The 26707-nt window shown below is 36.4% G+C and overlaps 1 protein-coding gene across 1 annotated transcript in view; it reads right to left on the reverse strand.

Moving 5' to 3' along the window:
- Positions 1–12329: 12329 nt before the first annotated feature.
- The window catches only part of MAN2A1 (mannosidase alpha class 2A member 1), a 56101-nt gene continuing 41723 nt past the window's right edge, over positions 12330–26707 (reverse strand). Inside the window, exons 16-22 of the mRNA XM_053474365.1 lie at positions 24934–25048; positions 22594–22727; positions 20487–20628; positions 19040–19173; positions 14532–14726; positions 13889–13999; positions 12330–13401 (exon numbers count right to left, since the gene is read on the reverse strand). Coding sequence (XP_053330340.1) covers positions 13249–13401; positions 13889–13999; positions 14532–14726; positions 19040–19173; positions 20487–20628; positions 22594–22727; positions 24934–25048 — 984 coding nt within the window. The 3' untranslated portion in view covers positions 12330–13248. The remainder of the gene's footprint in view (positions 13402–13888; positions 14000–14531; positions 14727–19039; positions 19174–20486; positions 20629–22593; positions 22728–24933; positions 25049–26707) is intronic.

Consider the following 26707-nt stretch of genomic DNA (forward strand, 5'->3'; position numbering starts at 1 on the left):
AACATGATCATACAACTTTCAGAAGTGCTTCTTCAGCACATTTATGGCACACAATTAAAGCATAATATCATAAAGACATTATCTATATGGATCCTGGGCTCATTTATACTTAAACAGTTGGCTTCTGGAAAGGAACTAATCCTAAATCCTTGAGCTGTAAAGCATCAGCAAATGAGATTGTTTTTTTTTCTTGTCCTAGCACAGTCTATTGAATATATTTTGTAAATCATACTATACATATTAACAAAAAGGTTCAGACTTTTGTTGTGAAGAGGAACAAATAACATAAGGTAATCAATTTTCTTTTTGTCTAACTTCATATGAAGGTCCTACTCTAGTCTAATTATACTTCCCAATAGGATTGTTTTGTGCGTATGTTATCTTGAACTTTTCTGTTCCCCTGCTGAATGGAAAATTACAGTTCATATCATTAAGGCTGTGGCTGCTCATGTTGCGCATTTATCAGCTGTGATATTTCAGGGATATGCAAAATGGCTTTTCTGCTTTTGTGATTAGCATAAAAAGCTCAGATACGCTAACTGTAAATTGTACTTTTTTTTATATAATATAAATAAATAAATTTTATTTGATTCTTTTAACTCACTCCAAATCATTTTTTTAACATAAAAAAACACAACTGTATACATAGTTTAGGAATGTAAGGTCCATTAAGTTCAACATTCCCTCAAGGCAATGTTTTATCACTTTAGCTAAGTCAAAACACGTTATGCAGTATTTTCTTTAATGCCTGCTAATTTTGAATGAGTTGACCATAAAGAGAAAAGGGCTTCCTATGGCTTTAACCATGGTGTCCTCCCACTGCTGGTATGTAGCTAGAATAAATTTGAACCAATATAAAGAAATATTTCATACATAAGGGTAGTTTCTAATCAGGGAATTTTAAAATGCCGCCCCCCCTTATCTACCCTTCCTCTCCCTCTGTCCCTGCCGAACCCCCCCCCCACTATCTACCCTTCCTCCCTTGTACTTACCTTTCAGCAGTCCTGCGGCGAGTCTCCCTGTTCGGTCTCGGTGCCGGCTTGTAATGCTGAGCATTACAAGCCGGCACCAAGACCGAACAGGGAGACTCGCCGCAGAGGAGAGAGAGAGGGGCGCCAAGCGGGTACTGACCACTCGGCGCCCCTTTCTCTCTCTTTCGCTTTTTTTTCAAAAAAAAGGGGGACTTGGGGCGGCGAAGTGCCGCCCCTTCAAAAGTGCCGCCTGGAGCGGTTGCCCCACTCGGCTCCATTGTCGGGCCGGCCCTGTTTCTAATAACTGTTGACCTCAAAAGCTAGGTTTTCTTTGGTACCAAGATGTCAGACAAGGGTGCGGCATCTCTCACTTTTTCAATTATGATCTGAAATTTCCAAGTTAAGGTTACTTAAAAATTCATAAATTACAGTCCTCTCGATTTAAAAAAAACATTTGAAACATACGTAACACTAGTTTTACAATTCAAGGTTAAAGTAAATCGTTCTTTAACAAGGTGAGTGGCTGCTTGCTACACAAGCACACACACACAAAAAAAAAGTAGCGTGTGGCCACACATATCCAACCTCACATGATGTTATTATCCACCAAACATAAAGTGGCCGGGAAACCCAACCATTGCTAGTCCAGCCCTGATGGTTAGTAAGTCCCATCGCACAAAAATGGGAAACAATTGCTAACTGCTCATAATTGTTTGCATCTCATACTAGCAGCACAACATCTGATTCCACATTTAAACATGTGTTGATATGATCAAATTATCAGATTAAGCTCAATTATGTTAAAATGAAAATGTTTAGAGATTGTCCTATTAAAGTATAAACTTGAGGATAATGCTACTAATAGTTTATGTACAGGTGTTGCAGGCGTTGCGCGTTTTTTCTCACAATAAAAAAATGAAATGTTTAAATTATAAAACGGCTAGCCACGTTCTTTCATTTTGATGTTGTTATCCCAATTAAATTTGATTATTTTTCTGGGTTTAATGCCGGAAACATCATAACCAATTTCTCAATTGGTTAAACTATATAAATGGGTTAATGTTTCAGCTTTCCTCAGTGTGTTAAATTTCTTTTGACATGTCCCAAGAATTTCAAACAAAGTGATAGTCTAGAATGTACATAAGCAGTAAAATCTGCTCACTACAAAGAATCACCTAAATATTTTCTACGTACCAATTTACTGTATTAGCGGTCGCAGTCTATAATCTACATTCAGTATTTTGGCACTAGTCAGGTACAGACAGATCACCTGTTAAATACATTTTAACAGGTTTATAACAAAGTATATTTAAAGTACATTTAATAGCACAGTAACAGACATAGGTGTGAAGGTGATGTTCAGTGTCCTGCACAAATCTCCTACACAAAAAATGAATATCACATATACTAAAAAGGTTCAGGTATGATTCCAATTTTACGTAATTAAAAGAAGGGATTTCTTTTTAACTTTCTTTCAGCTCAATGATTGACAGCTAATGCGCATTAGAAAACATCTCAGTGAAATGTGTTTGACATAGCTAATAGTAGTTATGCTATTCACCAGCACGAGTCTGCATGTAATAGTAAAAGCAATTCCTTGAATTTGTTCCTAGCTTTCGCTAGTGCACAATCATTGTATTTGAGAAAGAAACAGTGTGACATTATAAAAATATTACTGGCCAGAGCAGGATTTACAGGATAGAATTAATCTAAGGAAATCCATATTAATGAGTGTTATTACAAACTGCAGTCATCCAGATCACACAAAGTATTCTGAGTATGACATCAAAATAAACTGCTTGTATCAGGCAGCACTTTGTCAAAAGATGGCTCTCCAGACATTGGTTACTGTAACATCTTTTATTAGTGAATTGTTTTTCTTTGTTCTATGCTCCAAGTGAAACATCTTTAGTGGGAATCAACCATTATAAAAAAGAAGCAACATTCACGCCACACGTAGCAGACAATGGAGTAAAAAATCTGAATAGGACAGGAGACATTTCACAGCCAACAAGCCACCTCAATATGACCTGAGTGCTGCTTCATTCCTCCAATGTATTTATTTTTTTGGAAATTGCACTGTTTGTGTGCATTAGCACCTCCCATTCACATCTACACTACATGAAGTCTAGTGTTCACCGGTGGAAACAGCTATTAACGTGCTAGAAATGTCACATAAGCTTTCAGGACTTTCAAGGTCTCCTCTTCAGGTACAGGACAGGTCCCTTCTTCAGAAAGTCTGAGGTCCCAAAAGCTTATGCAACTTAAAATATTTTTTGATGCTGGATCAATAAAAAGGTTATCAACTATCGACTAAAGAATCCATTTTCCTTGTGATCCTCCTGCAAATGTATAGCGGAGGTATGCTTCAGCAAACATTTTCAGATGGAGAAACAAGAATAGTTTGAAACAAAAAGAAATTATTCATTCGATGGCTTCATATCAAGTACTATCCACTTTTTTTTAGTCCCCTTCTTGTTTTATATGATGACCTACCTATTTGGCCTTTTTGTCATTTTTTACTTAAGACCTTTAAGACTGTGGTTATGCAGTTTAATAACCAAGTCATTACATTGTAACTACTGCTTAAGGAACATTAGTATTTGTACACAACCCTATAGTTAATGGAGATCTGTATTTTAAACATTTTCACCACTACTTAGTTATCTTTGCTGTTATGACTTTTACAATAAAACATTTTTAGGGTATTTTGTTTAATAAAAATTAAGTTTTAATTTAGTAATTCTGTACTGTTAGTTTTGTTAGCTGGTATATTAGGCTTCCTTATCCATGGAAACTGGCTCGTATTGGACCAAAAAATGAGAACTTAGAGGAAGGAACTTTTAAGGTCTTCTTGATGTCATGACTTTGAAGATAGAGTCACTATCTCATGCCATGTGCTGCTTAAATGTCTGCGAAGAAATATTTTATATTAGATTTAAGTTTTTGATTTTCTAACTAAAGAAACATAGGAATTTAAAATGATCACCTCTAGAGAAAAACGTTAACACGTACCATATGCTGATACCGACAGTTTATATTAACTATATCAAATGCTACCTGATCAAAAAACAAGTTAGAGGATAGGAAGTCAAAATCATATAGTACTCTTGGGCACAGACACATTCAAATGATTTTTATCTGTCAAATCTTGTTGTTAAACGACTTTCTGGTGCTACTGATGTAAAGTGAGAAAATGTCAGATGCACACAAGATAGAACAAGTATCTTTAAAAAAAATGGGTATACAAGTATGTGGCATCTTCAAACGTATCAAACATAGGTGCATAAACTTTTTGTGATGCACGGAGCTTTTGGTTAATGCTATATTTTTTATATTGAACCCTTTCTTCTACACATGCGGCACAAGCTCTTCGTGCTCGTTACTTTTACAATGCCAGTGGTAGTAACTTTAAGTGCACTGTAATAAACACACATCTAACTTTATTTGAGCATTAAAGTCAATTAACACCTATAAAAATGGCTGCCTGATTACATATTGCAGTGGTGCATTCCATGCTTTATAAATTATTTTAATTAAGCAGTAACAAAATCTGTCTGGCAAAACTGTAAAAAAAACCAAAACAAAACAAAACATATGCTTTGCTGTCACTGATAACAGTCTATATGACACTAGAGAAAATTAAAACCATACGATTTACCAGAACACTAGCTATGAATTGCTGATGCCACCCCTGTTTTCACAACCTCTTATACTGTTATACCTAATGCTATACCCTTGTCCTTAGACATACTGTAAAGTGAATTTAGGTTGTAGCCCACATATCACAAGATAATACATTGAAAACACCTTTACCTTTTAGATTTGAAGTAGTTTTAACTTAAATGATCGCACGTAAAAGAAGACATGAAACAACAGAATAACAAAAGTGTGATGTTCAGTGAGTGTTAGAAATGTGTGTGGCCTTAGAAAATATTCTGTGGCGCCCTTCAGTGTTTTTTTCCCTAAAGACACAGCTTCATGAATACATAAAATACATAAAAATGGCAAATTATTAATGCATACTTGTCAGTGATCCATTCCCTAGAGATATGCATTCAAAATTAGGGCATCCCAAATACCAGAGCGAAAAACTCAAGATTCTCCCCAGCTCTCTGTTAGTTATTAGTAGAGCAAAAAGTCACACAAACAAATGTATCAATTCAAGACTTCCTATTCAAACATTTCTTGTACTTTTATATACGGAGTGATGTTTACAATCAGTGCTGAACAGTTTCCTTGTAACTCGAGCATGGAATTTCCTCCACAACAATACAATGATTGACAGATCACTGCCTGAGAGTGAGGATTAGGGTGGACGTATATTCACATGGGGATTTATCAACTAACTCACTTTACTGGTCATTATGAAAGGCCAACACTAGAAGGGCTGGGTTGGATATGTATATGGGTTATAGAAAAAAAATTTAATTCTAGTCTGCTATTTTTTTTGTAGAGGCTCTGACCTTATTAAGTCTTTCATGGCTATCATGTGTGTGCTTAAATGTAATAATTGTATTAGCTTCTATTACTTCTGCTCTGAAGCTGTTCCATGTACCTACTAGTAAGTAATCTAAAAATCAGTGAGGACACCGAATAAATTTCACTGATTTAACTATACCTTATACAGGACAAACCTTTAGGTCACTGGGGATGGAGCTTGATAATATGCAGTCGTGTGAAAAAGAAAGTACAGTGTCTTTGAATTCTATGGTTTTACTTATCAGGACATAACAACAATGTGGTTTTAGTGGGTCACCCCTTCCGTTCCACTATCTCTTCGAATAGCAAATTTGGAGTGACTTAACTATTACATTGAACATTTTCTCCACACAGGTTTCACATGTATTTTAACATACACCCACTCTATATCCTGAATTCTTATTGCATAGTTGGTGGACTATTTCAACCTTTTTGTCTCCTCAGGATTTTTTAAAAAACCTTAACATTTTTGCTTCAAATACTCTTTCCAGACTCCATTTGCTCCTTTGAGTTCTTTTTTCTCTATCCATAACTCAAAGTTGTATGTTGATTGTATGATAGTGGAGAGTTCCATAGCCCTAGTTACTATTCAAAACCTTCTTTGTTACTTTTGCCTTTTAACACTATGTGGAGGTTATACATTTATTTGCTAAATCTTAATTGCCTACCCTCATCAGAGCCTACCGACCCTGATTTAGACAGATTGGTCAAGACCGATTGCATGGTCTCCTGGCTCATTATTTGACCAATTGCATGGTCCCCCCTGGCTCAATATTTGATGTGATTGCATCTGGCAGTGTTCGTGCCTTTTTAATTACTTTTGTTTTAATATGACTATACATGGGTCCTTTTGCTAATTGTTTTGGTGAGTTAGTGTGTCTGCCAATCTTCTCAGAACCTTCCAGACACCAGAAGCATGTCCACTGACCTTATGAAGTTTACCTCTCTGAATGTCAGATGCCTTAATAAACCCAGGGGTATGATTTGCTGTATTTGCTCCAATCCCTTAAAAGTCATATTGTGTTCATCCAGGAAACTCACTTTAAAATTAACAAGGAGTTCAAACTGACAATAAACATTTTCAATCTGTATTCTATTTGAGTTCTTCCATCCTAAAACCAAAGAGGTGGCAATAATGATCCATAAAACAATTCCTTTCAACTATTGGACATATGGAGGGACACTGAATGCAGAGCCGTCCTTCTTAAGGATATTATAGGTCTTCAGAAGCTAACATTAGTGAACATTTACACCCCTAGCAAAAATCAAGCAAAGACGTCCCAAATAGCACACAGGGCAGAATGACCAGATTCGAAAAAATGGTTTTGCAATAGCAAAACGCTACTTGTACTTATTGCCCTATAACTTGCGGGAAAACCCAAAACATAAAAACATCTATTTAGCAGGTTTTTCCTTAGCTTTTGTAGATGAGTAAAAGACATTTCAAATAAAAGGAAATTAGATGATATGATCTAAAAACAATGGCATCTACAGAAATTTTGAAAAAACAATATATAACTTGTATGGGTACACTAAGTGGGAAAGGAGGAAATTACAGCTAAACACGAGCACCACAACAGTGTTAAAACAGCCTTGGTCACAAAGGGTACAAAAAAATAGAAAACAGCCTGGTCCTTAAGGGGTTAAAGAACAGACTATCATATGAAGATCACTCATCTCTTGAATCACTCATTGGGTTAAAGATGGATTTACACTGGGAAAAACTACTGTACATTTTTGTTATCATCAGGCTCTATATTGGATCCACAATCTAATTTTGCCCATATAACATTCCCTAAACCAGGGAAAGATGCCAAAATCAATTTTTTTTTTATAAATTCAGATTTTAAATTAGTAGCAAATATTTTAGCTCTCAGACTCCAGCTCTTTATTCCTACTAGGATCTATCTGGATAAAGCTGGTTTTGTCCCTGGTACATAGGCCAGGGACAATACAGTCAGAATCATTAACTTTTTGACATATGCACATCACAATAAGTCTCCTTTCCTATTGATATCTACCCAGAGGATATGCTATGCATGATTACTGATCCACTCAGTTCTCTCTCGCATATCATCTCAAAATTGAATATATTCTACAAACTCACCAATTACAAAATTAATATTAAAAAATCAGGACTTAAAATCCCAGACACACTCAAACTATAACCCGATGCTATGCATTTAGGTGGTGTAAAACTTCTGTAAATTGCTTTGGGTTATATATTCCATCAGATTGAGGACACGTATGGGCATTCTGGATACTGACCTGTGTTGGATTGCCTCACATTTGAATGGTCTCAAAATGCTCCTAAGCAGTGGGTCCAAATTGGAAGTGCCCCTTTTCATACCATATTTCAACTATTCTGTGAATGCTGGAACAGTATAAACGTCATGTCTGTATAAACTGTCTGTCGGTCATCCCACTATAGCTGCCACTCAGCAATCTCAAAAGACTTCTCTCCAGAAAATGTCTCACTAGCTCCCCTTGCCCTCTTCTCCCAATCACAAATAACCCATACTATGCTACTGGCCTGGACATGAGTCATATGAAAACTCCAAAATCTGCGTTCACTCTGCCCAAATTTCACCCACACCTCCTCAAGCCCAATTTTATACTACCAGCTTTGACATTGTGTTTCTCTATTAACCTCACACAGCTAAGTAGACCCTTTACCTGCTTTGAAACGTTATGTGTTGATTTTACAGAGATGTCACACTTTTTATCAAAATTATATGCAATTCTTTTGGCCACGGAACCCTACTACATAGGCTTGTGGGAGAGAGATCTAGGTAGAAACTTTGATTCTGAAGAATGGGATCAAGTTTTATTGTTAATGCATAAGGGTGCGATATACGGTAATATACAAGAATCTGATTATAAGTTGTTAACTCGTTGGTACAAACTCGCAGCAGACCTTCATCCCTTTATCACCACACATTCATCCTAAATATACTGGCGATGTTGCTCTGATGTGAGATCCTATATCTACCTGAGGTGGACATGTCCTCTCATACACCCATTTTGGATAAGCATTTCCATGCTTCCCAAGCCCATATTACTTTACCACAATGATGTATCCTATAGAAGATCTTTACCTTTTCTCATTAATGCAGCAAAGTCCATGATCCCAAAATATTGGAAAGTTTTTGACACACCACCTACTTTAGCATGGATTAAAAGAGTAATATTTATCTGTCATATAGAGGACTTAGTTATGTCTTCAAAAGGGTTCACATACAAAAATAGTTTAAAATGGTTACCATGGAAAGAACTTTTATCTTCCTCCTCATTGTTCAGACCATTGTAGGTATGCTGGCTGCCACTTCTACTTAATTCAGTACTTACCGTGACTGTTACCAGGTATCAGACCTCTTTTACCTTTAGATATGAGCTTGGATAACGTATCTGCATTTATCTCACTTATGTCTGTTGGAACATAAGGTTCCGTTACTTGTCTTAAAAGCAACATACTACTCACCTAGTCATTTTAATATTTGTTTTGTTCAGTTATTTCTTCTGTTGCATTTACAGTACTTTGTATACAGTCTCTATTTCTCTGCAGGTCACTTGGCATGTTTCCTTTTATGATTTCTAAGATGCGACTGTTCAGAAATGTTGCAAAGAATGGGTGTAATGATTGCATCTTTCTGTTGTACTACTATTGCCCAATTGCTATTGTACTTTGTACCTGCACATCTTTGCACATTGCATACTTGTGCATCTTTCTAAATAAACAGAGAATTAAGTATTAAAATATTAGGAACATACATTTGATGCACATGACATAATACCGTATAATGATTTATTCAACAAAAATAAAGCCATTCTGTTGTAGATTCGCTGGCGTGCTTGGGATCTTTGTCCTGTTGCATGACCCTATTACGGCCAAGCTTTAGCTGTTGGACAGTCACATTTGATTCATTAAAATACTTTGGTATACAGAGAAGTTCATGGTCGATTCAATGACTGAATATGGGTGTTTGTGCTGATATGCGGTGTTTGGTTTTCACCAAACGTGGTGCTACATATTATGGCAAAACATTTCCACTTTGGTCTCATCTGTCCAAAGGACATTGTTCTAGAAGTCTTGTGGTTTGGTCAGATGCAACTTTGCAAATATACGCTGTGCTGCCATGTTCTTTTTAGAGAGAAGAGGCTTTCTCCTGGCTGCCCTTCCAAACAAACCATACTTGTTCATACTTTTACTTTCTCCAATTGTACCATCATGAACTTTAGCATGCTGAGGCCTGCAATTTCTCTGAGCATTGCAGTCTGACCTTTGGTCAGTGAATTGGGGTGAATTTGCTGGGATGTCCACTCTTAGGACGATTGGCAACTATCTTGAATGTTTTGCACTTTTGAATAATCTTTCTCACTGTAGAACAATAGACTTTAAATTGTTTGGAAATGGCTTTATAAGCATTTCTAGATTGATGGACAGCAACAATTTCTTCCCTAAGATCATTACTGATGCCTTTCCTCAAAGGCATTGTGTGATCCAGACCAGCAAGCTGCTAAAACTTGCTTTTACAGAGGTGGTCACACTTGTTGGTAATCACTTAATCAAGGGAATCTAATTAGCAACATAGGTCTGCTACTTTAGCTTTACTTTTGTTGACACAGTGTAATATGTCATGTGTTGTTTAGACCTGCTAAGGAACAGATGATTGTTATGTCCTGCTATCTAAAACCACAGAATTCAGAGAGGGTGTACTTTATTTTTCACACAACTGTATAATGATGTCAATAAGCTAAAAGTACAGCTCTCTTGCAAATGTTTCCTTAATTTTCGACAAACGGTTATTTGGAACACAGCAAGAGTGATACATTAAAAAGTTTTAAGACTGGAGTCTTTGAATTACTAAAACATAATTATAAAAAAAATGCAATTTTGTACACATAAATCATGGTATATATTTATTAAAGTTCAGGTTGCACATTATATATCAGAATCAGAATAAAAAAATCCTTAGAGAAAATATCAAAAATGTTTAAATCACTTTCAACAAATTGAGATAAATTGTCAAAATGCTGTTGAATCAAGACCTGTGAAAGAATTATAATTAAGAAAAATCTATTTTTCATTTTGTGGCCTTCGAGTATGGATATTTTAATTATTTATTTTCAGACAGTTAAGTTCATAGCAGAAAATATTTTGTATTCTGTTCAAAGTGGATAAAATATTGTATTTCGGATTTAATGCACCCAAATTTAATTCGGATTTAATGCACCCAAAGTCTTTGCGAACACTGCTTCATATCATTGCAATTTTCTTATGTACGGCAACAAACCTTACTTAAAAAGGCAAACCTAGAATTATTGCATCTTGCCATGGTTATGCAATGCTAAAGGTACAATACAGAAACAAAGGACTATGGCAATGTAATTATGAAACCAAAAAACAGTTTGCAGACTGTCAACTCATCGATCATTGATGCTCGAATAAAAAACATGCTTTGTCGAATATTGCATTTTACTATTTGAAGATAATATTCTGAAATACGCCCCATCCAAATTAAGCACTTTTGTGAAAGCAGCAATAAATGTTAGAATGAAAATACATATGGTAAAGTGCCTTTATTAAAAGCAAACAATGCCACTTAATAGCAAAAGCTATGTTATAAAAGATACATGTCCTCAGATAATTGCTGCCCTGGTACAGGTCTCCCCCAGATATGGACCTGAAGCTTTTGTTCTGGGTATTTTAACAGGTTGCAGCATGCGCCAGGCAGCCAGTGCAATATTTGACATGTTCACTGGAGCTTAAAACCAACATGCCTATATTTGTACAGCACTTTTTCCCCAATGGATGTGCGAGTAGTAGGGCTTGCTATCATAGGAAAACACAATGTTAGATCCACACGAACAGGTGGATGCCATGTACAGAACATTAAGTGTTCTGTCAACTTTTAAGCCGGGCCTCAACATGTATTGATTTGAGAAACAAACATAAAAACAATTTGTTAAAATGATCAATAATGGTTGCAATATAAGAAATGTCTTTTAAACAATGTATGTGTTGTGTATTAATAGTAAATTACGCTTAATTTTCTGTTGACCCCTTTTACCATAGGCTGTCTCTGGCTCATGTTAGGTACTAAGGAATATTGAAGTACACAACCCAAGCTATTAATGCATTAAACACTATACGACCTCTGAAAAGTCTGCAGCTTAACAAATTCTCATAAAAAAAAAAAACAGCAATATATGGTGTGTTCCATTTAAGTGAAATTATATTTTTACCATTGATTTCCACTGTAGATTATCATAATACTGCGTAGAAGAATTTGGATAAAGTAGTAAAAGAGAAATAAATGCACAAACTGACTAATAATCCCTTACTCCTTACTTAAAACAAACATGGAAATAATTAGTGAAATATGAAAATGCATGTACTCATCCCAAGCATGCACAACATCCACTGACAGCTTCACTGTAAATGTAACATTAGCAAGGAACAGTGAAAATATAAATTTCTTAAGAATACTTAAACACTCTTGATTTGTGAAGACACACATAGCATACACCAGCAGAAATAACACATCTGAACTAAATGAACTCAAAATGATTCTGCTTTGGTTGGCTCATGGATTCCAACTTATGGCACATTTTGTGCTGGCATCCACACTTTAGCAGTAATAGCTGCAGCCTGCAATCAATGACATTAACCATTAGAATTCACAAGGAGAGGAATGAAAAAACAACATTAGTAAAAAAAAAAAAAAAAAAAAAAAAGGCAGAAGACAGAATGAAAGTTTTTTTTTTTTTCCAGGTGACAATGTGGATAGTTGACATGTTCACTCTCAATCCATGGCAATGGAACTTGTACTATAAAAAATAGTTGTTTTTGAAGTACAGTAACGGAAAGCATCCTTGGCATCAAAAAAGTGTATTCTATAAAATGCAGTCTCCAAGATGATCTTTGAATAAACGTGTACATTCAGCAAGTCAAGCTTTATGGATTCACTGGATTCATTGTTACCTTAGGACATAAAGGTGGCTGTTGGAGATGTCAAGTCTGGATATAAAGAAACCCCCAAGAACATTAAATAATTAAAAGAAAATTGTAAGGCACTTTTTTGTATGGTTATTTTTGAAAACAAGGAATAACCATTATCCTTTTTTACTGTATATGATTATCTACTAACCTCCATTTTTTTTTTAAAGTGATGGAACAATTGCACATTTCCCAAACTGAACAAAAAGCACAAAAATACAACACGTTAGGAGACTGATTTTGGGAATAAACCAATTGTGTGTCTGAGAGGTGAACCGCAAAACAATTTGTTGCACACCCCAACTGCTGCTTGGTAATACTACAAGTTTAAAAAATATGCAAATTGCACTTAATTTTGTATTCAACTCTTCATCATAGGAAGTACATGGGAAACCATTTGCTTTTAATGGTTTTAACTATTTGGCCCCTAGCTGTTAATCAAGTTCTTGCTTACCTTCAAATATATATTTTTTATATTTCTTCTATAGTGACTTTTGTAGAAGTTAATGAATCAACACAAAATGACAACACAAAATTAACACACTTAACCTGAGATTTCAAAAATATTCGAAAGACATCTTACAAAAGCAGTGGCAACATTTCTTAGACATGGCCTATGGAATTAAAGCCCATGTTAAACATGGCTTCCTTAACCATTTTTTTCCATGGAGGTTTTGGTCTGCCAAAAAAAGGAAACAAACAGAATGCATATCCTCACAGTGTCCAGAAACTGGGCTCACAATGTGCTTCTTTATTGCATGTCAGAGGAGATGTAATTGTTGTCTATAGCAGCGATCATTTTAATTTAATTCGGAATGTACTTATATCCATAGGTTTCATGTTGATTTCACTTATGTTTCTACCATCTGAAGATGGATGCATCAAGGATAATGTTGAAGGTATTAGGCTTTCAACTTTAAATCCATTGAAAAGTTGGTAAATTGGAACCTGAAACAAGAATTGAGATGATGGCGTCAAAAACAAACATGCAAGCTTGTAAATGTAACAAAAGTTGAAACATTTATTCGAAGGAGCTGAAATAAATACTTTACATATAAGAACTGTACACTAACTTTTTTGTTGCCTGTTCAAAGCAGCCAATTACTGGGAAGGAAAAAAGCATGTGGCTGCAGAACCCTGTGGAAAACTTGTGCAAATTTGCGCTAGAGTTAAGTACCCACATGCATTTTCTGTCCGAGAAAAATTGGGGGGGGGGGGTGAAACACGCAAAATGCATAGGAATGTTTCTGATAAATCTCTAGTGCATTTGAGGGCTGGGTGTACCTCTAAGGCTGCAAAAAGTTATCTTAGAAAATAAAATGTATCTTTTTGTAGCAGAGAAAACTAGAATTCCAATCAACAAACCGAATTTGCGAGCAGCAGAAAAAAAATGAAAATTATTGCATAATCAAAACAATTCAAAAATGGAATATACCTTTCCCTGAGTTGTTGAACAGAACAGTCCAAGGTCTTTATTTGAGAATTTGCAGTCAAAACCTTTCCTATGAAGAAGAAGAGCTGCTTCATCCGATGGAAAAAATCCCACCTTAAACATAAGAAATGGGCTATGTGGTTAATTGCTGAAAGGTGGATTTAATACACAAATACAGACATTAATGGCTCACTTGTATACACATTAGGTAGACTTCCAATGCATGTTACTAATTTCAGTCTGTTAACACACCTACGTTAGTTTACTAAAGTAAACGCAAATGTAAAAAAAGTGGAATATGGGAAACCGACAGGCTCTCTTTTTTGATGGTATATATTTAAGTGCATTGGTTAAAGAGAAACACATACCAATCTTACATTTATTTTTACTGAAAATTACGACTCCTGGTCCCAACTGTAGGAAAAACCTATAACAGCAAGCAGTTATATCGTTTTGAAGGCATTTTAAAGCAACAGTTTGTGGTTTTAAACCAGGTTTTTTTTTTACTTTTTGCTTACAAGAATATGACACCTCTAATTGAACTTTGCTATGCTCCAATATCATACAAAAAGCAACACTCAGATTACTGCTTCCACAGAAGGATCAATATTTTCAGGAGACACAATAAAACATATTAAACAAGTACCTTTGATTGGATTGTCCTTAAGTTTATTAAGTTGACATCACAAGGCATCTGTGTTGTGAAAGCGTAGAAACCATCCAGTAATGCAGGAACATCGAGATCAGCAGTCACTGCCATCGGGATTACAGGGAGGTTTAGGAAGGTTGATGTGACGTGGCTCAGAAGAGACGGATAACTGACCGTTTTTTCTTCTTCTTTCTATTGCAATTGACAAAATATTCATACATTATAAAACATGAGTGCACATCTACAATTGATAGATAAAATAGTATTTCACAGTCACTATGGGTTTTCCACAATATAGGAAAGAAATTAAAACAGTAAAAGCATATTTTCACCAAATGTGAGACTGAGCATGTCAAACCTCATCTGAGGTGACCTTACTACTTTGTCCATCGCATAACCAATTTAAGGTCTGAAAACCACATACCACGTGTGTATTTACACTAAATCCAGATCAATACCTCATGCCAAGACCATAACAAGGTGATTTTGTATATTTTTTTTATTCATTTGATTCTTCATGCATCCCCACTCTACTGCTAACTCATGCAGTGATTTCTGGATTGAGGAAAATCCATAACAGGACCTCTTTAAAATGTTTTGTAGGTGTGATGTCAAAGTTGGAAAAGATGGAAAAATCATCAAAAGTGTGTGAACCTTAAGGGAAATGGGCAAAATTATCAAAACACAACTTTCACCTCCAGCTACACTAAAAACTAAAAGCTTAGGAATCAGAAACATACAGCAGACTATTCAGCCAACCTAGTCTGCCCATTTTTTTCTGCTGTAAAAGCCTCAAACTTTTTATTTTTATATCCAGGCTATCCATTTGCCTATTCCATACATGTCTGGACTCCCTCACTATAGTAAGCTCTTAAGAACATATTACCTTTAAAAAAAAAAAAACCTTCCTTACATTAACATCTAAGCCTCTGAGCCCTTTGGCTGCCATTCAAATATACTTCCCTCTTGTGCCTTGAGGAATCATATTTAATGTTTCTATCACATCACCTATGTCTCTCTTTTTCCTCCAAGCTATATATGTTGAGATCCTTTAGCCTTTTCAGGTTATTTTTCTTTCACAAACCGTATTAAACATTATTTGCGCTCTCTCCAGAATATCTACATTCTTTCCAGAACGGTACACAATACTCTAAACAAGGTCTGACCAGAGATCTGTAAAGTGCCAGAAGCACCTTCCTTTTGTATTCCACAGTGCTTTGCAACATTGTCTGCCTGTGTTTAAGTCCTCTGTCACCAACGGAACACTACTCCTAAGACTACATACTACCTTTGGATTTGTACGCCTAAAGCGCATTATTTTTATATTTATCAATAATTTACTGCAATTGCCACCACCTCAACTAATTTTTCGCTTCTGTCGCCGATTTCGCTTTAAATTAAGTACATTTATTTACATAAAATGTCCTGAAGTACAAGGGCTGCCCGGCTCGCATAGGACATAAGTGCAACTAATATTTTTTACCCATATGTCTGCAAGGTGTGATGTGGGACACATTTTCTGTACTGCATTTTACACAATAGAACTACAATAATTGAAATAACTTATAATAATTGGGGAACCTCAAGACCTAATGAGCTTCAGAATCAGCCTTGAATCTCTTTTGCAATTACAAACTATACAAAAGAACAACATTTGTTTTAGCTCATGAAATAACAATCTGCACAGGAAAATCTTAGTGGAAAAACAATTGCTCAAAATCCAAGCCTTTAGAAAAATCAGCTGTTCAAATTATAACTTGTTAAAAACCAACAATTATACTCTGAACCCTTGTGGCTGCCTATACAGCTAATTAAAGAACGTGGCAAAATGTGAAGACCATTAGCACTGTCTACATTTACAATGAGAGCTTTCATGTTTACAGCCTTCCAAATTATGGCTTGTAGAGTCTCTTGATTATGCTTCACAACTTTCCAAAATAGAGTGTCACAAGAGAAAAAAATATTGTTATAAGCCCTTTATAGTGTTCTGAAAACTGAGCACGCTGTGTTTGGAATGACTGAGCAGAATGATTCTAGGTTGTAGGAGGAAGCCACTGGAATAAGGAACTATCAATGGGAGGAACATTGCCAAAATTAAATCAGGATTTTTATTGGTCTTTTGCTTTGGCAAATATAATAAAAATCTGGATGTATAAATTATTTCCACTATTATCTCAACATGATATTTTTAACAAATTGCCCTCATTCTGTGCATACAGTGCACATTGTAAACGCATTTCTAGAAAAACTGCTACATTCCAAAATGTATAGAGATAACGATGGTAACAGTAACATTTAAGTCTTTAGATGATTACCACAATTATTATACCTACACTGCCATTTCAATATTTAGAGAAAGAAAGGAAAAAAAACATAGCGCGTTACGCTCTAAAGATGACATTTACTATGCTGGATGTGACAGTAGTAAAAATAAATACTATTAAACTAAAAAAACTGTACTGGTCATATGTTTAAAAGAAGTGCGATGGAGCTGCATGCTCTCTGTATAAATGCGTCTTAACACATATAGTAACTGAATGGGGTTATTTGGGGAAAGCAGAGCTCATGTTGAGAATTTAATTCATTCAATTCATACACATTTACTTGATGAAGGCAGACATACTGTGGAATACTAAAAACTTGTTCTGAGAAAAGCAAGAGAATGCAAGGAGTCTTCTGCGCTTTAGTGATGTATTATCTCAACTAAAAAGTCATGTCTGATTAGTGTCTGTAACGCGAGATAAAACTTTACAGAGCATCTTCCGGTTTTTACAAAACCACTTGGTTTTGTTCACTGACGTAGGCACAAATGAAACAAAAAAACTCAGTTGTTTTAAAAATATAAATGACCCAAATATTCTCCTGATTGTATAAGGTGTTTGTGCTCCCAGTTCTTTCCTGCATAACCTGGCCTAATAGCAGGGGGTTTATGGGCTGGGTGCAAACATTATGTGCCTAGGAGCATAATCGTTGCGATTGATGTCCCCACCAGTCTAGGAAGTAGGGACAGCGTCAGATGGTGGTATACCTGTGTGCCTTACACCTGTGTTAGAAAATATTGACATTATTTCTCATGCATTACTATGTCCACGTCCGATTAGTATATAGGAAGTATGTTGTTTCCTGAATATGTCCAGAGATGAAGCCCATGATGAACTTGAAACTATAAAAGTCTCTCAGAATATACGGATATAACTATGTAATGTGGGAAAGTGAAGTACCGTATATTCCGGCGTATAAGACGACTTTTTAACCCCAAAAAATCTTCTTAAAAGTGGGGGGTCGTCTTATACGCCGGGTACTTACCAAGCCGGAGGTTCCCACGAAGCCACCAATCTCTATAATCACTACGCGCCGGCTATTGATGCCGAGCGCAGGGATGCCGTCATGTCCCGGCGCCCGGCATAAATTGCCGGCGCGTAGTGATGAGGGAGCAGGGAAGCCCGAGGTCTGGCACTTGAGACCTCGGCTTCCCTGCTCTCTAATAACTAGGCGCCGGCTATTGATGCCGAGCGCAGGGATGACGTCATGTCCCTGCGCCCGGCATCAATAGCCGGCGCGTAGTGATTAGAGAGCAGGGAAGCCGAGGTCTCAAGTGCCAGACATCGGGCTCCCACAACTGGATGGAAGAAAGAAGACAGAAGATAAGGTAAGAGATGGGGAGAAAGGCACAAAGGGGGGAGAAATATATATATATATATATATATATATATAAATATATATATATATATATATACACACACACACACTGGTGTGTATATATATATATATATATACTGGTGTGTGTATATATATATATATATATATATATATATATATATATATATATACATATACATACATACGTGTGTGTGTGTGTATATATATATATATATACATATACATGTGTGTGTAAAGGTAGGGGTGTGTGGTGAGGGCAGTGTATAAATGTGTATGTATGGACAGGCATATGTGTAGATATATATATAGATATATATATTATATATGTGTGTGTGTGTGTGTGTGTGTGTGTGTGTAAGGGCAGTGCATGTATGTATATGTCAGCAAATCAACCAGCAAATCACCGGTAAGGTACATCGCTTGCCGTGATTGGCTGGTTGTTGTACGCTGGGTAGAGGGGTAGTCTTATACGGCGAGTATAGTCCAAACTCTATATTTGGACTGTAAAAGTTGGGGGTCGTCTTATACGCCCAGTCGTCTTATACGCCGGAATATACGGTACTCGATTGCTTTAAATTGTAATACAAAAAAACCCCAAAAAACACAACGTTTTGATTATTACTTTATATGGTTAATATGCGCATAATTCACACTCTCTGTTGTGGATTCTTCTGGTTCTAAAGATGCACAAGACAATTTAGCACCTAAACTGCCAAAATACAGCGATATTTTAATATTCCGTTTTAGAAATATACATTATGGATAAGTATTGTTTGTTCTGCGGTTTAATAGTCGGGATTTTCAAATCTAAAACAGCGGTTCAAAATACTCAGCAATTTACATACCTCATCTACTCCAGTTCTTTGCTCTAGAAGAAGTCTGAACAAATTAGATGTGATTTTGTTATCTTGAAGACCTTGCCCAAGACCACGGTTATCATCCTGCATCAGTCGCCGGTCCATGACAACGTCTAGCTGACCTTGGGAGCAAAAAGAGGCAACGCTTTATACAATCAAATGTCTGAAAACATTACATTTAGATAACAGTTTTATATTTGGCCTGCTTTTATTTTCTGTATTAAACATATACAAATGTCATCCTGAATAATTATTGTGCAGTTTCCTACTGTCACGGAATGCTGCTAAAGAGAAAACTATAGGCAAGTTCAGAAAAGCGTGAAATTTAACAAACGATCCAAGAATACAACACGAAAAGAAAATCTTGAAAATGTGCATCGTAAGAAGCGGGAGAAAAGACGAATATCTACTGTTTTCAAGCTTATGAAAACGTATAGTTTTAATAAAGCACAGAAATCTGTGCTATAGAAACAAACTATTTTCCATCTTTAAAGGGTAAGTTAAAGGACTCTCTTCCTGAGTATTGCTTCTCTATGTAAACTGTCTATAGTATGTTCTGTCATCTCCCGCCCTTTTTTGAAGATCACTCTCTTTTACCAACATTTTTACTATGCATTTATTTACCTCAAACCTAGGAATATACAAAGACATATCAGACAGAACGGCAGAATTTCTTTGTACACATTATTGCCGTCATTAAAAAATTAATATGGAATTAATATGTTTTTAAGGATTTATGCCCAGAGGTTTTAGTCAAAGTGGCTACATAAAAAGAAGCAAAGTCACAAATGCTTTCAAGACCTCACATGACTCTCTTTTTAAATACTCCATCTTCTCTTGGGCTTATATTGCTTGATATGAGAAAGCATACAAATGAAAGTAAAGCCAGGAATTTGATCTTCTGGAATAACGCACAATAAAAACACAAAAGTATCAGACAACAACTGGTTTACGCTCCCTTTGTTTAAATATTGCTAAAACATACTTTACGTGAAACACAAGCAATAATGAGGGTAGCTAGGCTGTGGAAGCAAATCATGTTCCAACATATAAGGATCATCACTCTAGTTAAAATGGCCCTAGAGGGTTAAGGCTAACAAGCAGCACAACAGAAAAGAAAGAGTATCAAGGCGTAATTTGTTTCCAAATGATGCTATGCTCAACATACAGAATAATGTTTTTATATAAATGAAAACCACAGGGGGGAAATAAGATTTTTAAAAAATCATGCTTAAAGAGACAGAAATTATTTTGACGTTTTGCTGGGCTATGTGAAAATGCTCAGTATGTGAACCATCGACACGGGTGCCCATTTTAAACACCTAAGAAGTTAACTGGAAGTTGTGTGCTTTGTATCGAAGTCAACAAGGGAGACTTTGAACTAGCTGAAGCAGATTGAGTACGGAACCATGAACAAACAAATAAGTCCACATACCACTCTTTAAGCTGGCAACACCAAGAGACTGCGCTGAATGAAGTGTCAGTCGGCCTTCATTATCTTGAACATAAGCCATTGTAGTCATTGGGTATATGTTGGCTTGAAGGGGTAATTTGCTTAAGGTTTGTCTTGGTTGAATCTGGAAAAAATAGTGCAGTTCAAAATCAATCAGTATCCATTATCCTGTTTGTACTATATTTATAAAATAAAAATATACTTTTTATTTTTCCCACCGCTAATCCTTTTGCTGCTAAGAGGGCTACAGCTGGCTGAGAATATAACACCTAGTCTGCTCTCATAACCCCCAGACCACATTTCAAGCTTCATTTATTTTTTTTTATTCAGTAGAGAGCTTTATGGTTCATTACCATTTTCAGAAGCTACCAGATATTAAACAGTATGATTACAAGCAGTGAAACATTTCTATTCAATAAATAAATAAAAATAACTTTTCCTCCTTCAGAAGCTGCATTTTGTTCCTATTTTAAAACTCTAACTTATGCATTATTGCCTTTATATATCATGTAACGTGAATGAGATTTTTGTAGGCTTTCTAGCAATCTCCTTATACATGAACAAGATCAGTCTGCTAGTCTTTGAATATCAGGTGTAGCATAACTTATTTTTATGCACCGTTCACTATACTGAAAAAATATCTCAATCTCAGGGATAGCTTTTAAAGGAAAATGTATAGTGCATTCCAAACATATGCACTAAACATATAATAATAATAATAATATATATTAAACACTTGAATAGCATGGGGTTTCCAAACATTGACCAATACATTTACGAACATTTCCATACATTAATAAAAAGATAAAACGTATTATTTTCCCCAGGGGACTAAAGCAGATAGAAAACCACTGTGGTGGGACGTTCTATGTCAAGCCCTGCCTCAGGCGTGTCCCAAGGCAGCATCCCTGCATTTGCATCCATGGCTGCCATTCCACTCTAGTGAGACAGACTGGGTGCTCAGCTAAGAATGCATTGTGCTGGGTACAGCATGTTATGTAGGCACACAGTAAATGGGCAGCATGGGAACTGTGCCTTGTAACTAGCAGTACATCGGGGGCACTGGATGGTCCTTGGCTTTTTGGACCTGCCACACTTGCCAGAGAATGCCATTAGTTGTCAGTGCGGCACAGATGAAATGCTACTCTTCTCCGTTGGTATGTTAAAAGTAGTCACAACAGATATTCAACACAATACTGTTTAAAAGAGAAGTATCTTTAAATGTGCAATCGCTAAACATTTTTGTTAAAATGAAAAACAATATGCAAGGTTGCAGCTAGAAACAAATTGTGTGTCACCATATTGCACTACTCAATATTTGAATAAACGCTCAGAAATATCTGAATTTTTACTGCAGGTGAGTTAACTGTTTTGTGCATGATAGAAGAGCTGTAGCGGATCACTTAAACATATCCATAACAATGTGTCACTCAGGAATATAGCTCTGTTAGAAGGCTGGAGGTTCTCTAGCTCTCCGAGACAGCATGTTAGCAGAGCATCATTGGGGTTGTAGCTCAAAAGCAGGTGGCTACATGTTACTAAGCCTTGCTTTATTACATAGATTCCTATAATTGTTACATAGTTACATATTTACATAGGCTGAAAAAAGACATGCGTCCATCAAGTTCAGCCTTTCCTATATCTGTTAATTTGTTGCTGTTGATCCAAAAGAAGGCAAAAAACCCCGGCTTCGCTCTTTCCAATTTTGCACTAACCAGGGGAAAAAAATTCCTTCTTGACCCCAAAATGGCAGTCAGATTTCTCCTTGGATCAATAAGCTGTTTCCCCATAATTAAAGATTATATCCCCGAATATTATGTTTTTCCAGGTATCCATCCAGTCGCAGTTTAAACGTCTGTACAGACTCTGATAAAACTACCTCTGCAGGCAGAGAATTTCACATCCTTGTTGTCCTTACTGTAAAACCCTTTCCTCTGCTTTAGTCTAAATCTCCTTTCTTCCAGTCTAAACGCATGACCACGTGTCCTGTGCATAGTCCTGTTTATGAACAGATTTCCACACAATGGTTTGTATTGGCCCCGAATATATTTATATAATGCTATACATGTTTAGGAGTGATGCATCTTACCTGGAATCCATTTAGATCACTGTAAAACCTGTTTTGACTGTTTATGTCTGAACTTATCCTCATCACAATCTCACGATTGAATTCTCCTCTGATATCCACTACATTTGATATTTCTGGAGATTGTCCGTCAAGACCTGTGTACATTCAATGTGTGAATCAGGTTAATTCGTTGTTAAAATAACTTACATCAGATTCAGACCATATGAAGCTTAATGCTGAAACACTGAGGATGGTAGGTTGTTTTTGCACTACAAAAAAAGAATCTGCTACACAAACTTGCCATAAACTGATTGCCATAAACCCTCCTAAACACCCGTGGAGAGCATCTAAAATAGCTGCAATGTAAGGAAGTTTGACTTTATGAGAGGGTACCAGATAAATATACCAGCCTTCCAAGTGAGCAATCTAACAGTGTATTGTGTAGGCATAAAACTATACTGAATTTGACAAGACCAAGGATTAAGGTCTTTAGATCAGGCAAAATAGGCAGTCTAGATGGGCTGAATCCTTATCCGCCGACACGGCTCAACATGTTATGTAGTCTTACCGCATGAAAAATGGAATGTGCATGCTGACTGCACCATTCCATCGGTTGTAGAGGAGAACCAAACAGAAATCAAATGTGTTTTGACCCTATTTTCATGCAATATAGTGAAGGCCAAACGCAGAGTAAAACAAAATACGTGTTGAACTCTATTGCCTGATGGGGCAGATCTCCGCGTATTTCATTTCCCAGGTATGTCTGTAAATAAGTATGATCTGCGGGTATGTGCCGGCAATACTCCACGTATCCCTTTATACATGGATTTACCAAGCTGTTTTAGTTGAAGGGACAGTCAGATGCCACTGACACCACTTCTAAAGATGAATGCATAACAAAGCACTTGCCGCGCATGCGGGGGGCACAGCTAGCTGACTGAAGGAGGGTATAACATGTGGAGTGAGATCGGCACTTTGAAATTATTCTGTGTTTTCCACCATTACTCTGAATTGTATTGAGCATGGTGGTTTCATTTTACAGAATGCACTGTAGTTGGGAACCAGGACGGGATGAATATACATATGTGGGATATTTCATATCTAAAGGCTTTATATACTAAGCACATGCAGAGCTGGTATGGAAAAATTAGACCACAAGCACACGCGTTAATTATAAGTGGACAATTCCATATTGATTCACAGCATGTACTTGGACTATTCTTCACTACATGACAAAAAGTATATAGACTCCGCTATTAGTTTAGGTGCTACGGCCATACCCATTGCTAACAGGTGTATAAAAATCAAGCACATCCATATAGAAACATTGGCAGTACATCGGGCCGTACTGAAGAGTTCAGTGACTTCAGAAGTGGCATTGTCATAGGATACCACCTGTGCCACAAGTCAGTTGGTGAAATTTCTGCCCTGGTAGATTGGACTCGGGCAACTACAAGTGCTATTAATGGGAAGTGCGGGGCTGCCAAGAGCTGAAGCATGTAGCGAGTAAAAATCGCCTGTCCTCTGTAGTATCACTCACTAGAGAGCTCCAAACTGCTTCTGGAAGCAACATTAGCACAAGCACTGTGTCTCGGGGGCTTCATAAAATGGGTTTCTCATGGCCGAGTAGCGGCATACAAATTTAAGGTCACTCAAGCATCAGCTGTGGTGTAAAGAAAACCACCGCTGGACTCTACAGAAGTGGAAATGTGTTCTCTGGAGTCATGAATCATGCTTCATTATCTAGAAGTCTGATGAATAAATCTGGGTTTGCCAGGAAAAGGCTAGCTACCAAAATGCATAGTGCTTACTGTAAAGTTTGGTGGAGGAGGAATAACTGTCTGCGGCTGTTTTTCAGAGTTTGGTCACATAAGTTCCAATGAAGGGTAATGTTAATGCTTCAGCACACAAATACATTTTAGACAGTTGTATGTTTCCAACTTTGAGGCAACAGTTTGAGGAAGACGCTTTCCTGTTCCAACATGACTTTGCCCCTGTGCAGAGCAATGTCCATAAATACACGGTTTGCAGGGTTCTGCATGGAGGAACATGAGTAGCCTGCACAGCGCCCTGACCTTAACCACACTGAACACATTTTGAGATGAATCTGAATGTCGATTGCGAGCCAGGCCGCCTCATCCAATATCAGTGCCTGATCTCATAAATGCTCTTTTGTCTTAATGGACTCTTATTATGGATTATATACTATATGATTTGACTCAAGGAACACACTATCCACAATTCAATAAATGCAACACGTTATTTCATTAGAAAGCATGGAAGGACACAGGTAAGGTATAATAAACTAATACATGTCCCATTCCTGAGTTAGAGAACTAGTCATAAAATGAATATTCTTACCTTGTACATTGTAAAGTCGTACTGTGTGTGTCACATGACTGAAGAAACAAACAACTTCATTGAAAAGGCTCCCATAACCGACTCTGATAATTGGTGGATTAGCAGAAATATAGGGCTAAAAAGAAAACACAAAATGTAATTCTTTTAAATGCAAGCGGCATCAGAGTGATTTAAGGATTATTACATAACCATTGAAATTCCCAAACATTTTGTTAAGTTCCACAAACATAATGAATGTTTTGTAAAATCAGAGTGCAAAACATTGTCCTTGAGTCTTAAGTCTCAAACTTGAATTACCATGAAAATAAAAAGTATAGTGCAAAAATAACAATATCTGTTTTAGATATTTAAATTAAAGGCTGCAGTAAGCCAAAGTACAGATAATGGCACTGCATATTCAACCATGATTTGGATGGCAGATGTGAAAGCTGGAAAATCTGAATAATGTACATAAAAATATCAGAGTGTGATAGAATCCCCAATACGCTGGTTTCTTGCTCTGTTTTGTTCTAGATTGTTTTATTGTTTTGTGCCAGATATAACAGAGCTCTGTTTAAATGCTAAAAGCATACGAGTAGAAACCAATCAATAAATATCCTACTTTAATCGATAAATCCTCAGGATACGTTCAAGATCCTCAGGTGAGACTTCTAAACTTACAGATAACCAAGGCCGAATATGTTGCTTCTGTACAGATAACGCTTAGATGTCCCTGACTTCAGTTTACAACGCAGTACTCGTATGTCAGACAATGAATGGAAATGCAAGACGCAGTCCAAGGTTAGACACCAATACTAAGTAAAGGGCACAATTTAAGGTTAAGAATAAATGGCTCAACTCTGTCCTTCCCTTACTAACTTACTAACTAATTTTGAGAACAGTTTTTTTTTTTGGACATGCATACTTCCTTTCCATAGTTTATACCCAACATATATATAACAGCAAGCAAACCTTCATTAATACCTATCTTAAGTTTAACACACACTAACCCACAAAAGCCAAGAAATACAATCTAATATTTGACATTAAGCTCATAGTGCCTGTATGCTTTGCTAATCACATCAAGGTATTATAAATGACATTACCAATTACATAGTTATGGCATTGTAGGACATTACATGTGATCAATGACAAGACAAAAAAAAGTCCTTTAAATTTAAATGCATCTACTAATCCGATTACAGATTTGCATAATCAAAAAGCCATTATAGAGCTTAATTGGACTTGGGTGCTGAAAAAGAAAACTTGACAGATTTACATGGTTGCATGGTTTGCGGTGATTGTCATTCTGATAAGGACTCCGACATACAGCTGCATTCAAAAAGTATTAGCAAAATAAAGATCAAGTTTCCAGTGTCAGGCTAAAATTATGCTATTTCTTTCAATAACACTTGCTAACTTAAAATAACAAAAACACTAAAATCATTCTGAAAGAAAAACTAATGTATCGTACCTGAATATTGTAGTATTAGGGTGGTCCTTTCGGGTTTACAATATATATAAGAAACTGCAAGGTTTGGTTGAATAGGAAAGGTATAAAAATACCTAGGGGGATTTTTAGTTATGAAGGGGGCTCAGCTAAAAAGGGCTCTTGTAAAGGAAGTTTTTATCCAATTCAACAGATAAAAGAGGCCACTTATTACCATTGGAGATGCTGTGACTCCACCTTACACAAAAGAGGGTCTTCACAGTAAGGTTAGAAATGCCATGGTTTGCTCTACTAATGGCGGTGGCCACTGAAAGTACAGAGGCTTTACATATATCACATTTATTT

The sequence above is a fragment of the Spea bombifrons genome, chromosome 1 (assembly GCF_027358695.1).
Source record: "Spea bombifrons isolate aSpeBom1 chromosome 1, aSpeBom1.2.pri, whole genome shotgun sequence".
Lineage (NCBI taxonomy): Eukaryota > Metazoa > Chordata > Amphibia > Anura > Pelobatidae > Spea > Spea bombifrons.